Consider the following 12,571-nt stretch of genomic DNA (forward strand, 5'->3'; position numbering starts at 1 on the left):
AATTTTCAATTGCTCAAATTGTCAATTTTTCAAATTCCCAATTTCAACTTCCCAAATTCTCCACTCTCCAAATTCTCAACTCCCCAAATTCTCAATTCTACAAATACTCAATTCACCAAATTCTCACTTTGCCAAATTCTCAACTTCCCCAAATTCGCAATTTTCCAAATTCTCAATTCCCCAAATTCTCCACTCTCCAAATTCTCAACTTCCCAAATTCTCAACTCCCCAAATTCTCAATTCTACAAATACTCAATTCACCAAATTCTCACTTTGCCAAATTCTCAACTTCCCCAAATCCTCAATTTTCCAAATTCTCCACTCTCTAAATTCTCAACTTCCCAAATTCTCCACTCTCCAAATTCTCAACTCCCCAAATTCTCAATTCTACAAATACTCCACTCTCCAAATTCTCAACTTCCCAAATTCTCCACTCTCCAAATTCTCAACTCCCCAAATTCTCAATTCTACAAATACTCAATTCACCAAATTCTCACTTTGCCAAATTCTCAACTTCCCCAAATCCTCAATTTTCCAAATTCTCCACTCTCTAAATTCTCAACTTCCCAAATTCTCCACTCTCCAAATTCTCAACTCCCCAAATTCTCAATTCTACAAATACTCAATTCACCAAATTCTCACTTTGCCAAATTCTCAACTTCCCCAAATTCTCAATTCCCCAAATTCTCAACTCCCCAAATTCTTAACTCTCCAAATTCTCAACTTCCCAGATTCTCAACCTCCTAAATTCCCAGTTTGCCAAATTCTCCATTGTCCAATTTCATAAATCCCCAAATTCTCCATTGTCCAATTTCACAAATCCCTAAATTCAGTTTTTGCCAAATTCTCAAATTCCCCAAATTTTCAATTTCTTAAATTCTAAACTCCCCAATTTCCCAAATCCCCAAATTCCTACACCCCCAAATCCTCAGCTTCCCTTTTATTTCCCTCCAAACAACAAATTTGTCTACTATAAAAAAATAAATTACACTTTTCACTACCTAGCATCGTAGCAATTAAGCTATTGCTTCCACGTGCCTACCTATTTCACGAATTCATTCCCGAATTTCTCTTTTATGGAACTTTGCAGTTACACTCTTATCCCTTTCTGTATATTCTTCTTCAAGGCTCCGAGCGTGTCTGGTCATCGTCAACTCGCACATTTGGCGTCCAGACTTCACACTTGCGAACTTTCTATCGTTTTCACTACTTTTCAAATTTCTATACTCACTTCTATCTCCTTTCCTAATTTTCTCTTTCGAAAAACATATTTGTTCTCTAGAGAATATTTGTTCTATTCTAAAGAATTTATTCTATTCTAAATATTCTCTGTGGAACAAATATGTTTTTCGCAAGAGAAAATAAGAAAATGAGGAAATGAGTCTTCTAAAGAATAGAACAAATTCTTTAGAATAGAACATTTAAAGAACAAAACCTAAAGCTTTTTCGTTTCAAGGTCAAATACAACTTCAAACATTTTTAATAAACAATTACATTTTGATTTACCTTTGTAGTATTCCATTTATATCATAAATTATCTCTGATATTTTTTAATATACTCCACTTTGATTAATGACGTTTTGCGTAAACATAAAACGCGAAGTTATAAAAGCAACGATAAACAAAATAATTTTATATTGCTTTTAATATAAATTTATGAAGTAATTTAATATGAAGTGAATTAACTTGCATAAGCGAAAAATACAAATATTTAAAAGCGTCGATAAATGAAACAATTTTTACTAAACGTTTAATATCCGTTTAAAGAATTATTTGTATGCAAACAAAATACGAGTATGAAAATATGACTACAAAAAAAGTTTGCTTAACATTTTCATTTGTTTAAGAAATTATTGATCTGAATGTAAAATACAAAATAAATAAGGAGAAAAGAAGAGATTTTTTTTCAATCGACGCAATCCGATTTCTTATCGAAAGAGGAAAACGTAACAAGAAACGAAGGATACGCCACCCACGCGATTCAGTTGCGCATCACACGAGCTATCAGAAGAGCGTTCAGTTATTAAATGCTCGTTCTCGACGCTGCTCTTTGTTCGACGTGAATCATGATGTATCTGTTAGTAGCGTTTTTCGTGTTCAATTTATTGGCAAGTGTCACGACCGCATCGAACAATTGTCGAACTATTATCAACAAACGTGCTAAGTCCGTGAGGTTCCAGTGTACAGAGTTAACGGATTTGAGTAAATTGGACAGGGCGAGGGGCAACACTACGCACATTGAAATTTCAGAGTCGAATGTGGCGTATCTACATGGGTAAGAGGAAAGTAGTATTATGGAATGTGATATGGTTTATAAGAGGAGAGATTATTTTGGTGAGAGAATTTGGGAATTTGAGGATTTTGGGATTTGAGATTTTTGAGTGGAGTAAATTGGGGATTTTGGAATTTGGGGTTTGAGAAATTGGGAATTGAGAATTTTGGGATTTGAGATTTTTGAGTGGAGTAAATTGGGGGGTTTGGAATTTGAGGTTTGAGATTTTTGGGTGGAGTGAATTGGGGATTTTGGAATTGGGGGGTTGAGAAATTGGGAGTTGAGAATTTTAGGGATTTGGAATTAGGGGTTTGAGAAAATGGGTAATTGAGAATTTTGGGACTTGAGATTTTTGGGTGGAGTAAATTATGGATTTTGGAATTGGGGGGTTGAGAAATTGGGAATTGAGATTTTTGAGTGGAGTGAATTGGGGATTTTTGAATTGGGGCGTTGAGATTTTTGGGTGGAGTAAATTTGGGATTTTGGAATTTGGGGTTTGAGAATTTTGGAGTATTAGAATTTGGGGGTTGAAAAAATGGAATTGAGAATTTTGAAATTTGAGATTTTTGGGTCGAGTAAATTGCGGATTTTGGAATTTGGGGTTTGAGAAATTGGAAATTGAGAATTTTGGTATTTGGGAATTTAGGATTTGAAAAAGTGGAGATTTCAGAATTTGGAACTTGAGAAATTGGAATTTGAGAATGTTGGAATTTAGGAAAGTCGAAATTTGAGAAATTGGGGATTTGAGAAATGAGAAATTTCAGAAGTTAGGGTTTGAGAAATTTGGACTTGAGAATTTTGGAATTTGGAAAATTGGAATTTGAGAATATTGGGATTTGAGAAAATGGAGATTTCAGAATTTGGGGTTTGAGGAATTTGGACCTGAGAATTTTGGAATTTGGAAAATTGGAAATTTGAGAAATTGGAATTTGAGAATATTGGGATTTGAGAAAATGGAGATTTCAGAATTTGGGGTTTGAGGAATTTGGACCTGAGAATTTTGGAATTTGGGAAATTGGAATTTGGAAAATTGGAATTTGAGAATATTGGGATTTCAGAAATTGGAGATTTCAGAATTTGGGGCTTGAGAAATTGGAATTTGAGAATTTGGAATTTGGGAAATTGGAAATTTGAGAAATTGGAATTTCAGAATTTTGGGATTTGAGAAAGTAGAAATTTGTGAATTTGGGGCTCGAAAAATTAGAATTTGGAAACTTGAGAATTTAAGACTTTTGTGATGTAGTAAATTAGAGATTTTTAAATTTGAGGTTTTGAATTCTGAAATTTGGGAAATTGGAATTTGAGAATTTAAGATTTGAGAAATTAATATTTGAGAATTTTGGCATTTGGTCAATCGAAATTTCAGAATTTTCAGAATTGAAAAATTCATGATTTGAAAATTTGATTATTTCAGAGTTTGAGAATTTTCGGAATTGAGAAATTGGAAATTTGAGAATTTAATGACATCCAAAAATTGTGGAATTTAAAAATTTCCAATCAGTCCCACAAGTTTCATAAAAAATAATTAACAGTTAATCATTCCCCATTTCTCAATAAAAAATACAATACATATTAGAGAAAGAATAAATTACAACAAAACTACTAACCCCATAATCTCCCTATTCCCATCCCAAAGAATTATCAATACTTCACAATTTTCATCTACCTCAATTTTCGAAATTAAAAAAGAAAAAGATCTAAAAATGTAATATTTATGTTCGCAGTCATGCTTTCGCAAGATTCGGTGCAACACTAATCACACTGGATTTACATAAATCGAATATAGAAGCGATAGATTCCCTAGCATTCATAGGACTCACCAACCTCCAGAAATTAATACTATGGGGTAACCGATTGAGATCTGTACCAAGATTGGTTCGTGAACACGTACAATTTGAAAACTCTCGATCTATCATTCAACAACATCGAATGGATCGATTATGGAGTGTTCCAATTACTTCCCAATTTGGAGAACTTCTATTTCGATTACAACCAAATCAAATTTATCGAATACAGTATGTTCGCCTACCTAAAAAGCCTTAAAAATGTGAAGTTTGAAAAGAATCCGCTCAGTTGGGGGTAAGTATCGCTCGATTTCCTTTTTCTTCCACAACTTTGGACGAATTGCGGGAAACATGAGAAATGACGTTTTTTTCGTTGGGGAAGTTCTTTACGAACCACCCTTAAATTTGCTTTCTTCAACATTCGTCGAGAGTGTAATAAGGGGGAGAGTATAATAAGGTTATTATTAAGGGTTGTTTGTATTTAAAGGTTTAGGCATTTTTTAATTGAATATTTTAAATTTAGAAAAAATTTGGAGGTCTTGAAAATTGGATGTTTAGAAATTTAATTTGGGAAGTTGGAAATTGGGGGGTTGAGAATTTAGGAGTTTTAGGATTTGGGTATGTCAGAAATTAGGGGTTTAAGTATTTAAGAATTTTAGAATTTTAGAATTTTAGAATTTTAGAAATTTAGAATTTTAGAATTTTAGAATTTTAGAATTTTAGAATTTTAGAATTTTAGAATTTTAGAATTTTAGAATTTTAGAATTTTGGAATTTTAGAATTTCAGAATTTTAAAATTTAGGGGTTGAAAATTTAGAGGTTTCAGAATTCAGGGATTTAAAAATTGAGGGTTTGATAATTTTGTGATTTTAGGCATAAAGGGTTGAAGAATTTAGGGGGTTGAAAATTCTAGAATTAAAGAATTTGAAGGTCTGAATTTAGAAATTTAGAATTTTAGAATTTGAGGGTTGAAAATTTAGAGGTTTAAAAATTTTGGAATTTAAAAATTTAGAGATTTGATAATTTTGTGTTTTTGGGTATAAAGGGTTGAAGAATTTAAGGGTTTGAAAATTCTAGAATTAAAGAATTTGAAGGTCTGAATTTGGAAATTTAGAATTTTAGAATTTGAGGGTTGAAAATTTGGAGGTTTAAAAATTTTGGAATTTAAGAGTTCAAGGTTTTAATAGTTTTGTGATTTGAGACATAATGGTTTTGAGAATATAAGGGGTTTGAAAATTTTGGTATTAAAAAATTTGAAGGTCTTTGGAAATTTGAGGCTGACGAATATTCAAATAATTAATAATGTAAACACTCTGAAAAATAAAATTTCTTTCCTCTTCCTTAGAATATTCTTTCTTATAATTCATAGATACCGTGCTCATCTGACATGGCAATTGGAAAATCAGCACGTAAGATACAACGAGGACTGGGAGGATTGGGGGTGGATGAGCGCCGTCATCAAAGATTGCTCGGAAAGCGGCCAGGGTGAAATACCGAAAGACACTATTCTCGATTGTGCCGTTGGAAAACTGCTCGACTTCGCGCTGCAAATATTTTCTACTCCGGCGACACATCAAAATGTCGAATGCACTATGAAAGCACGACAGTTGGTTCGTTGTATGAGACCAAAGAATTCTACCGGAAATACGGATAACGAATCTGTGAGGAGAGTGCTCGAGGATTACACGATGATCTTGAAACCAATGTCAAGATCGTTGGCTCGATTTTCCCCACCGACCAAATAATTATTTCAAAGACGTTCACTTTCGTTGACACATATTCATTAATTCGTAAAGGTTTTCGAAACAGACATGATTAAAACTCAACTTCAAAAAGTTGATTCAGTATTCAAGGATTAAATATGTAACTATTTATTCATATATTTCTCTGAACTTTAATATATACATATTTACTATGATTATAATTATTATAATCCTTAGATATAGTATAAAGTATCATTATACTAATGAAAGATAATTATTTTAATATCAGATTGTGTAAATATAATAAATTTGTGAATCACTGTATGTGTTGAGAAGTTATTTCTAAAATTAAAAAAATAAAAGATTGTTTTCTGTATATTCTAACCCTAATGAAATTTAGATAAGATAAATGGAAAATTAAAATAAAAATATATGGTTGTAAAATTGTAGCTAACAGGATGATAAAATTGTTGAAAATAGTATACATTTATTGAGAATGAAATACGTCATGAAAGATTAATTTGTTATAAAAATGAAATGTAATTGTGAACGAATTGTAACGATATACAGGCTCGATGGTCCACGTGTAAAATTACGAATGTCTTATTCTGAGACAATTGGGTATCTAAAGCTAAAGCTTTCGAAACTATTATGCGAAAGAAATAACGAAACGTGGAAGCCGGAGCGAATGAAACTTTGGAATCAAGGTTATTATTTGGAGGATAATCGCACCCTTTCCGATTATAAATTAACTTCAGAGGATCGAATAATGTTACTTCTAAAAGATCGTTATTAACCCTACGATGGTGAAATCGGGGAATAGATTGCGAGGTTCGTGGAATTGGTGTTAAACTTTTAATAAGAGTCATAATTTATAACTGAAACAGTTTATTGCTAGAAAAATACGAAAATAAACATTTATTTTTGGTACAAAACATTCTGTTTTATATCTAATTTTAATTTAATACTTAAATCTGATTCTTACATCTAAAGATTACACTTCACGAGTTCAGGCATTAAATGATTGAATATGATCATTTATTTTAACTTTTATGTAAGCTATACTCTTGTAAAACAATCATAAATTACTAAACATAACGTGTTTTTTATATAATTTATATATATACTATAAACATAAACAAAAAAGGAGATATTTATCTTCTAAGCGCAACTTGAGATTCAATTGACAATGATTGAAAACTATATTAATCTTTGATTGATTACGCTTCACTCGCGGTAATTGATGGTAAATAGTGTATACTTTATATAAAAACTATATTATAATCACATTAAGATTGTTAATAAGAATGTTTAAAGTACATTGTTTAACGTAGAGAACCTGTGATCATCAGATTTTCTCAATTTCATTCTCAATCCATTTATTTTTCAAAAACTTTGAAAATTTAAAAGATAGAATTTGCATTGCCGTCTATTTTTCATAAAAACTCTTTTCAATTCCATTCCGTAAAATATTGCACGACATTTCATCCAAGTTTATGATTAATAAAAACGTATTTGATCTCAATTATTTAAAGTATAAAATTCGGATCATTCGTTTCTAAAATTCGGTTAAGATCGTCAGCGGTAAATGTAAAAATAAAATCTCATTCTTATTTTATTATGAATTTAAGTTTCTTTTCTCTATGTTCCTTTTCTCATGCTATCGGATCTCTACGTTATAAATAATTATGAATAGTCTTTTTATTCGTCGCATTAAAATATTCACCTTAAAAAATGATCTATATTCAGTTCTGTTCTATGTTGTTCCAGTCGTTGATTGGTGATCCGACTGCAGGGTTAATTCCTAATTTCTGTTGCATGTAATATTGTTCATTGTTCTGCAACACTGCAAGAAAAATAAATATAAGTTATATATATTTAACTTTATTATAAAATGTAACTATATTATAAAATAAAATTATTTTTACTACTCTCTTTTATTATATTTTGATATTTTCTATCTACTAAACATGTGAGACTTCAAAACATGAAATGCAAAAGAATTCAAAAATATAGTTTGACGTATTTCGCCGTCCAAATAGGAACGATCCATGAAAGAAGTTCCTTCATTAAGACAAAATCCGTGATTTGCTTTTTAAACAAGTTATAACATAAAACCATTGGAATGGGCATACCGCGCTGGAAATTTCCAGAATAATAGAAGTGAAAGAATTCATCTGATTGAGAGGAACGGCCTGGCATTGTGCTCGTCAAAACAGACCACGTATCAAATTACATTCATCGGTTTCCACACGGATCTGAACGCAGGATTTCGATCCGTTTGATGAGGGTTAGAAAATACTATCTCTTATTGTTAAACTTACCGCAAGTATGGAATTTCGTGGCAACGAACTGGTACATTTTCGTACACGAAGCAATTATTGCATTCTGTTTAGTTGGCATTAACTCTCCGTGATATTCGAATAAAACACAGTTCTCTTGAAAAATAGTCACCTGAACAAACAAGTATAAATAAACCATGAGTACGGAAGATGAATATCATGTAGCAAGAAGCGAATATAAAATGAAGATAAAAACAGAGCTAAAAATTTCTGACCTTCATCTTCTTAAATTTAACATGAAAATAAATTAAATTACAATTGCACAATGATATTATAATTTGCAAATGAAGATGCATAGAATTCTTGAAGTTTTCTTGTAAATGGAATTGGTGAAGTAATTTACCTTGCACGCGAAACCCGGCGTGCCAGCTACAGGAAAGCAGTTAAAAGAACACGAAGCATTGAACTTCGCTTTAACGAAGTTATGCAAAGCATCCATGTACATTGCTGTCACGTCGACGACCTCGTTATCATTGCAATCCAAATTAGTTTTAGCGTTGTTTTTTTTTGCTAATACGCGTTTACCCCGCGTGTTTTGAGTCGTTTTTTGCTGATTCGACTTTGCCACCGCTTCGTTGATGCATCGTTGCCTCTCCAAAATTTTTGTCGCTCCAATCGGCTTCGCCCAACGTATTTCCCAGCCTTCCTTTTCGGCGACGCCATTGGGTTCTAATTTTATTTATTTTTATTCGTTAATAAATGTATATGACAGTCCAACAATCAAATGACTAAGAGAAATATTATAATATACGTACTCGTCATAATGTCCATTACGGCCTGCGCTGCTTGTCGGCTTTCATAATGTATGAACGCGAAATGATTAATTTTTTTCAACTTTAGTATTGGTATTTTTGTGCTCTTCTGAAATATTTCTCGAATTTTTTGCTGCTGCACGTCCAAGCTTAAATTTCGCACGAAAAGAGCGGTTACCTGAGAACAATTATAAATAGTAAATAACTTTCGATTTACTCTCTTACAAGTCGCGAAAAAATAGTTTCGTGAGAAAATAGTCGCGAAAAAATGTGTTCATTGTAAAACGCTGGAAATACATATTTTGAAATATTTTAATTTGGAACTTTGTTAAAAAATAGTTTAGCCCTCGGCAATTAATATGGTGACAATTTAAATTTCATTTCCTAATTTCCACGCTGTTCGTTTAGATTCTATTTCCCAATATACAAAATATTTTTATTAAAAGTTATAATTTTAATTGAAATGCTATTGAATAATTTCATAGCTTCGTGTTCTAATTGGCCCAGTATCGAAATGTTCACGTTTTATACAAGCCGTTGAATTTTATATTTCGATACAACTTAGCCATTTCATTTAAAATTTTCAATGTATCTAACCATAGCGAAAATACGATGGGGATAATGTATATATTTTATATGTCTGGGTCACAGTTGACCCGATTGCATCGTTCGAACGTTAAATAAATTGCCAATTAAATCATTTCGCTTGCATTTTAATTCAAAGCCGCTCGAATTCTAACGTGGAGACATCCAAAAATTATCGTTAATCTAGTAAGGTATTGCTGACTTTATTATTGTGCAATTGATATGAATTTTAATAAAAATAGATTATAATAAGTTGTACATCAAACGATAATAATTTTATATAAATAAAAATTGAACAGCGCAATATTTATATACTTTAATGTAATATAATATTTAGAAAAATATATAAAATGTTATGAAAGATTAATGTCTTAATGGATTTCCATAAAAAGATTGCAAAGATTAAAACTTCTAAAGTTAATAAAAATCCAAAATGGCAATAGTCTAGAACTTACGTTCTCCATGACATCCTCATCGATAGGATCTCCAGGTTCAGGATCTGCCCAGTCGACCGCAATTTCATGGTCCCACAACATAACTCTTCCAGGTATCAATTTTCGTCTAGCCATTGCGGCGGCCCTGTGATCTTTGAATTCGACGAAGATGAAACCGCGGTTCAACGACTTGTCGTGTGCGCTGGGGTATAGATAAATGTCTGTGATGCCTTCAAGTATCTTATTGAGTTCCGTCATGAATTCCTCTTTGCTTTTGTTTTTCGGCACTCCACCGAAAAAGAGCCGGCAATTGTCAACGGATTTGACGACACCGATACGATGGCCGGGTCTGACTTCGTAACCGTCGAGTTTTGCGCACGCGTTTCTCGCAGTTTTCGAATCTTCGAACAATGCGAACGCGTAACCGCGTGTCGAGCCAGAAAAATCGAGCATCAACCTTAATTCCATCAAACGTCCAACCTTCTCGAGCATCGGCATTAATTCGTCCTCGTAACAATCGCGCGGAAGACGACCGAGAAAGATCTCCGCACCTTTTACGCGTTGCTTTTCGCCGCGAACGATTTCCGGCGCGGTCAAACGACGTTGTCCGTTTTCTTGCACTAATTCGTACTTCGTTCTCTGCAACATCTCTAACAATCTGATCGTCAATTGATACTCGACGGCGACGTTCTCGGTCGACCTGGCGCAAATCTTTTGCACGATATCCATACTGTTGCGACGCGTGTCAACCTCCACGAAAACTGCAAACGTACTGTGTCGACTAAGTTGATCCTTCCAGCCTTTTTTCGTTCCCTTCTTCCTCCCCCTTCCCCCACAAACGCACAGAATTCGTTGGAATATTTGCAGTGTTTCTACACGGGTGGACCAATCGTTGATCCGGTGTCATCGCCGATACAATGACACGGTTCGAAGGAAGGATAACAAACACTCGAGGGCCCACTTTACTTCGCTGTAAAGCAAGGCACGTGCGTACCATATTAGGTTTCAAGTGGGGCTATAAATACTGGGCCTTGTAAATTTCTTTATCTTTTCAAACGAGAGGTACCGTAATAAAGATCCTTGTTTTGTGAACGTTTATACACGATTTCGAGACGTGGTGCAAGAGTCTGATGCCATTTTACGTCGTTAATCCATTGAAAATGTAAGCGGATAATATTATGTAATATTTTGTCAAAAATTAATTTTTGGATAGAATACATATTTATAATATTACTTCTTAATATCTTTATTACTTTTTATTGTACTTTTAACTTAAACTTATTATATTTTATTTTCTATTGTTGTTTTGATTTTGATTGCATTCATTAGTATTTTAGTATAATTTATAAATAAATAGTGCATGCCTTCAATTACCAAAACTTCTAAACTTTGAATTATTTATCAAATATAATATGATCTCTTACATAGATTCATATTGAATTCATTGGGACATGAATATTGTAGTGTTCGAAAATTTGAAATTCGAAGATTTGCAATTTAAATATTTAAGTATTCGAAAATTTCTAATAGGAATAGCTGAAAATAGAAATCATACGTTGTACTTTATAGTATCGAGCATTACACGCTGAAATATAGAATACATACGCATAAATCAAGGTTATATTTTACCGACATTGTTATTTACGATACGGCAGTAGATACAAATGTTCTACAGATATTGCACCTGCATCGATAAGGTATTAAAGCTTGTATACCTGTTTTATTTGAATTATAGTGAGACTAAAAATTATATTAATGTAAAGATATTAATTCATTAATTTAGTGATACTTTATAAGTTTTATTTTTATTTCTTTAATTTTAATATGTGCAGTAAAAAACAGTACCGGTGGCACCGCATGGCGATGAAGGGCAGAACTACCAGAACACAAAATTGCAGTTTTTCACAAGGTAAGATATTTGTATATTTTATCAGTACTTATAAATTGTTTTGCAATTACGACAATATAAGGAAAAAAGCTTTACAAAACGCACCAAGACTTTTATTAAAAATGAAAAGGAAAAATGAATTTTTTTTTATTTACAACACTTTGAGCCTTAAGATATGCCTATAAGGCAGATATAATAATATTGTTACAATAGTGTAATTCAAATATTAAGAATAGAACAAACTAACACTTTACAAATTGATTTATCATATTGCAACATAATGGACATAAAAAAGCTTAGCCATCTAGCGATAGAACATAAGAACTAAATGGAACTAAATCTGGAAAGGAATTTCTTTATTTTTTATTTGTACTTGCTAATGTATAATTAAGTAAATAATTAGTTATTAATTAATATCCAACATGGCGAAATACATCGTACGCATGAGCTAATTTGAAATAATTAATAACACATTTTCTAAACACAATTTATGCACTTTTATTATGAAAGAATGTACAGTGATCCCTCAGCTACTTTCTCGTATTATATTTGTTCAGATTTTTAATGAAATTAATTAGTTATTAACTAATAATCTAAGGCCAGCTACGGTGACAAGCGGTATACACGAGGTCATTTTTAATAATTAATTACACGTTTTGTGGATATATTTTGTGTACTTTTATGATTGAAGAATGGTCAGCACTGCATTATTTACATGGTTCGATCATAAAAGTTCATAAATAATGTTCAGGTAACGATTAATTAATTATTTTGTGTCAACATTGCGATACGTACATGAGCCATCTGTGTT

At 32.2% G+C, this 12,571-nt stretch overlaps 2 protein-coding genes across 2 annotated transcripts; one reads left to right on the forward strand and one right to left on the reverse strand.

Moving 5' to 3' along the window:
- The first annotated feature begins 1,996 nt into the window (after positions 1 to 1,996).
- On the forward strand, positions 1,997 to 6,083 carry LOC100879771 (uncharacterized). The gene is given in 4 exon segments (XM_012279766.2): positions 1,997 to 2,275; positions 3,997 to 4,140; positions 4,142 to 4,351; positions 5,426 to 6,083. Coding segments are annotated over 4 exon segments (939 nt in total). The 5' UTR covers positions 1,997 to 2,066; the 3' UTR covers positions 5,802 to 6,083.
- A 1,276-nt stretch (positions 6,084 to 7,359) lies between these two features.
- Positions 7,360 to 10,692, reverse strand: LOC100879883 (RNA-binding protein 47). Its single transcript, XM_003700908.3, has 5 exons — positions 9,894 to 10,692; positions 8,857 to 9,031; positions 8,445 to 8,770; positions 8,084 to 8,213; positions 7,360 to 7,605 (listed from the first exon to the last, which is right to left on the reverse strand). Exons 1-5 carry the CDS (start codon positions 10,599 to 10,601, stop codon positions 7,505 to 7,507), a joined length of 1,440 nt encoding a protein of 479 aa, XP_003700956.1. The 5' UTR covers positions 10,602 to 10,692; the 3' UTR covers positions 7,360 to 7,504.
- Between the last annotated feature and the right edge of the window lie 1,879 nt (positions 10,693 to 12,571).

The sequence above is a fragment of the Megachile rotundata genome, chromosome 12 (assembly GCF_050947335.1).
Source record: "Megachile rotundata isolate GNS110a chromosome 12, iyMegRotu1, whole genome shotgun sequence".
Taxonomy (NCBI): Eukaryota; Metazoa; Arthropoda; class Insecta; order Hymenoptera; family Megachilidae; genus Megachile; species Megachile rotundata.

Bases quoted from the DNA above. Each gene is read 5' to 3' on its own strand.
- LOC100879883 (XM_003700908.3), bottom strand. From the start codon at position 10,601: ATGGATATCGTGCAAAAGATTTGCGCCAGGTCGACCGAGAACGTCGCC. The intron at 8,771-8,856 runs GTACGTATATTA...AAATAAAATTAG, and splicing joins CGTAATGGACATTATGACGA to AACCCAATGGCGTCGCCGAA. The intron at 8,214-8,444 runs GTAAATTACTTC...TTGTTTGTTCAG, and splicing joins CGCCGGGTTTCGCGTGCAAG to GTGACTATTTTTCAAGAGAA.